A 2368-nucleotide genomic window follows, 5' to 3' on the forward strand; every position below is an offset into this window, starting at 1 on the left:
TTTTCAAATTGCTGCAAAATCCATTGGTTTAATTTAAATACCTTTGTGTTTTATCACAGTGAGATACAGAGCCCACGGTTCTAGATGCTATTTGAAGGGCCATTCAATTAGCCTGGCATTATAGACAGCCTGATAACATGGATTCACTCCACGTTATCAGTCTGGACTTCGGCCCATAGGGAGCGAGTATGAGAAAATCTGAAAATGACCGGGCCAATCAGTGACTGCGTTTCAATTGAACAGTGAAACACAGTCACTGATTGGCCCGGTCATTTTCAGATTTTCTCATACACGCTCCCTATGGGCCGAAGTCCAGACTGATAGCGTGGAGTGAATCCATGTTATCAGTCTGTCAGGCTGATGCCAGGTTACATTCAATGACATCTCATAACTTACTTGGCCATGTCTACCGTCACTTTCGTATCCCAACTCGTCACATAATTATTGCCAGCCCTGTCATCTTTCCTTCCCAATTCATCACTATGCAGAAGGACTGGTACTGTATTTGTGAGAATTTGCGTATTGGCCAAGTGTTGCATGACATTTGTGCTGCTGTAACCATACGAGTGGAAACCCACACAGCCCTACTATTGTTTTACACAGCACCAATTAAAATTCAAGTTTCTACTTGTCTACGACATGTTGCGATGGACTGTGTTCCTCAAGGGACCGAAGAAGAGCCTCCATGCTGCCGTGGCGCTGGGGCACGAGGTGTACTGCTTCGGAGGCTTCTGCCTCGGGGAAACCTACGACAACAACAACGTGGACGAGATGGACGTGCTCGTCTTCAACACGGTGTCCTTGCGCTGGGCGGCGCTGCCCCCGACGACCTCCGAGACGGGAGGAGAATGTCCGCCCGCGGAGGCGGTGCCCTCTATGCGCGTGTGCCACACGGCCGTGCTGATAGAAGACCTCATCTACATCTGGGGGGGCGTGGAGGACTTTGAAATAAAGGAGACCGGCAACGGCGTCGTCGACATCGGCGGGAACAAGTCCAACGCGCTCTACGCGTTTCACGTGGACACCCACGGGTGGTCCCGGCCGGAGGTCTCCCAGAACGTCCCGGGGGCGCGGTGCGGCCACTCGGCCTGCGTCCTGGGGAAGGCCATGTACGTCTTCGGAGGATTCAACATGCTGAACGGATACTCTAACGACATCCACAAGCTGGACACCGCCTCCATGCTCTGGTCTCTGATCGACACCGGGCTCACCTCCACGCCCGTCTCAGAATGCCACACGGCCACCTTCATCGGCCCGAGGATGTTTGTGTTCGGGGGGCGAGGCACGGACGAGGACGCCAGCAGCTACGGCAGGGTCAGGGTGTTTGACACGGAGACCGACCGCTGGCTGAGCACGCCCCCCTCCCCGCGCCCGCAGCTCGTTCCGGAAGGACGCTGGGGCCATTCAGCCTTTGTCTACCACGGAGAGATGTTCATATTCGGCGGAAACAACTTTCCCCAGGAGAGTTCAGTGACCTTCAACGACGTATGGAAGTTCAACCCGCAGACGTTCTCCTGGACCCGCGTGGAGCCCAGGGGGAGGAGGCCGTCCCAGATGTCCTGGATGAGCTGCTGCACGGTGGGGGACTGCGTCGTGCTCTTCGGAGGCTTCACGCCCGAGGACCTGTACATCTTAGACCTGAGTCCTAGTCTGAAGACGCTCTGCAAGCTGGCGGTGATCCAGTACGGACTGGAGCCGTCGGGACTCACATGCTATTGGCGGATGCCGACCGCGACGGAGGAGACGCCGCGCGACTGCGGAAGAGATGGAGTTCCAGGTGGCGGCATTCAGCTGTCATGTTGAGTCCTGGTCAGATGGGTGCGTTTTCAGAGCATTGTATTTGAATGATTTGTGTTCCGGCTATAGGATCAGTGGAACTAAACTAGCACTGTCTATCGGTATGAAACTAAAAGAAAAAAATCACACCCGGGTGAAGTGAGCGGTGCTTATGATGAGGAGGATGATAGACCCACATCATGTCACAGGATAGGGACATGACATCAGTGTTTGATACAATGGAAAAACATTTGGACATACACACAAGTCAAGTCATGTATTGGAGCGGCTAGCACCGCTCCAAAACACACCACAGTATTATTTGAACATACGTTTCTTTATTGCGTTTTTGTGTTTTGTCGATTATTTGGCGGCCCACTTTCAATTCTCCCCACGGCCCACCTGAGCCGGGCCCACCAGAATCGGTGGAATATGGGAAGGAATGGAGGAGATTTCTACCCTTGATCCCCCGGCTTATATGGACCGATTACTCCGAGCGGCGGTCATAGCTGCGATGTCAAACGCCGACGCTTCGCACGGCGACACCCGCAGCTACGAGGCTGCGCTCTGGAAAAAAGTCTTATCCCGCCAC

The 2368-nt window shown here is 54.0% G+C and overlaps 1 protein-coding gene across 1 annotated transcript; it reads left to right on the plus strand.

Moving 5' to 3' along the window:
• Positions 1-639: 639 nt before the first annotated feature.
• LOC308286180 (kelch domain-containing protein 3-like) lies at positions 640-1803 on the plus strand (the record flags this gene model as incomplete). The annotated part of the gene is made up of 1 exon (XM_080727136.1): positions 640-1803. One exon carries the CDS (start codon positions 640-642, stop codon positions 1801-1803), a length of 1164 nt encoding a protein of 387 aa, XP_080583262.1.
• Between the last annotated feature and the right edge of the window lie 565 nt (positions 1804-2368).

The sequence above is a fragment of the Nannobrachium achirus genome (assembly GCF_963921795.1).
Source record: "Nannobrachium achirus genome assembly, chromosome: 5".
NCBI classification, from domain to species: Eukaryota; Metazoa; Chordata; class Actinopteri; order Myctophiformes; family Myctophidae; genus Nannobrachium; species Nannobrachium achirus.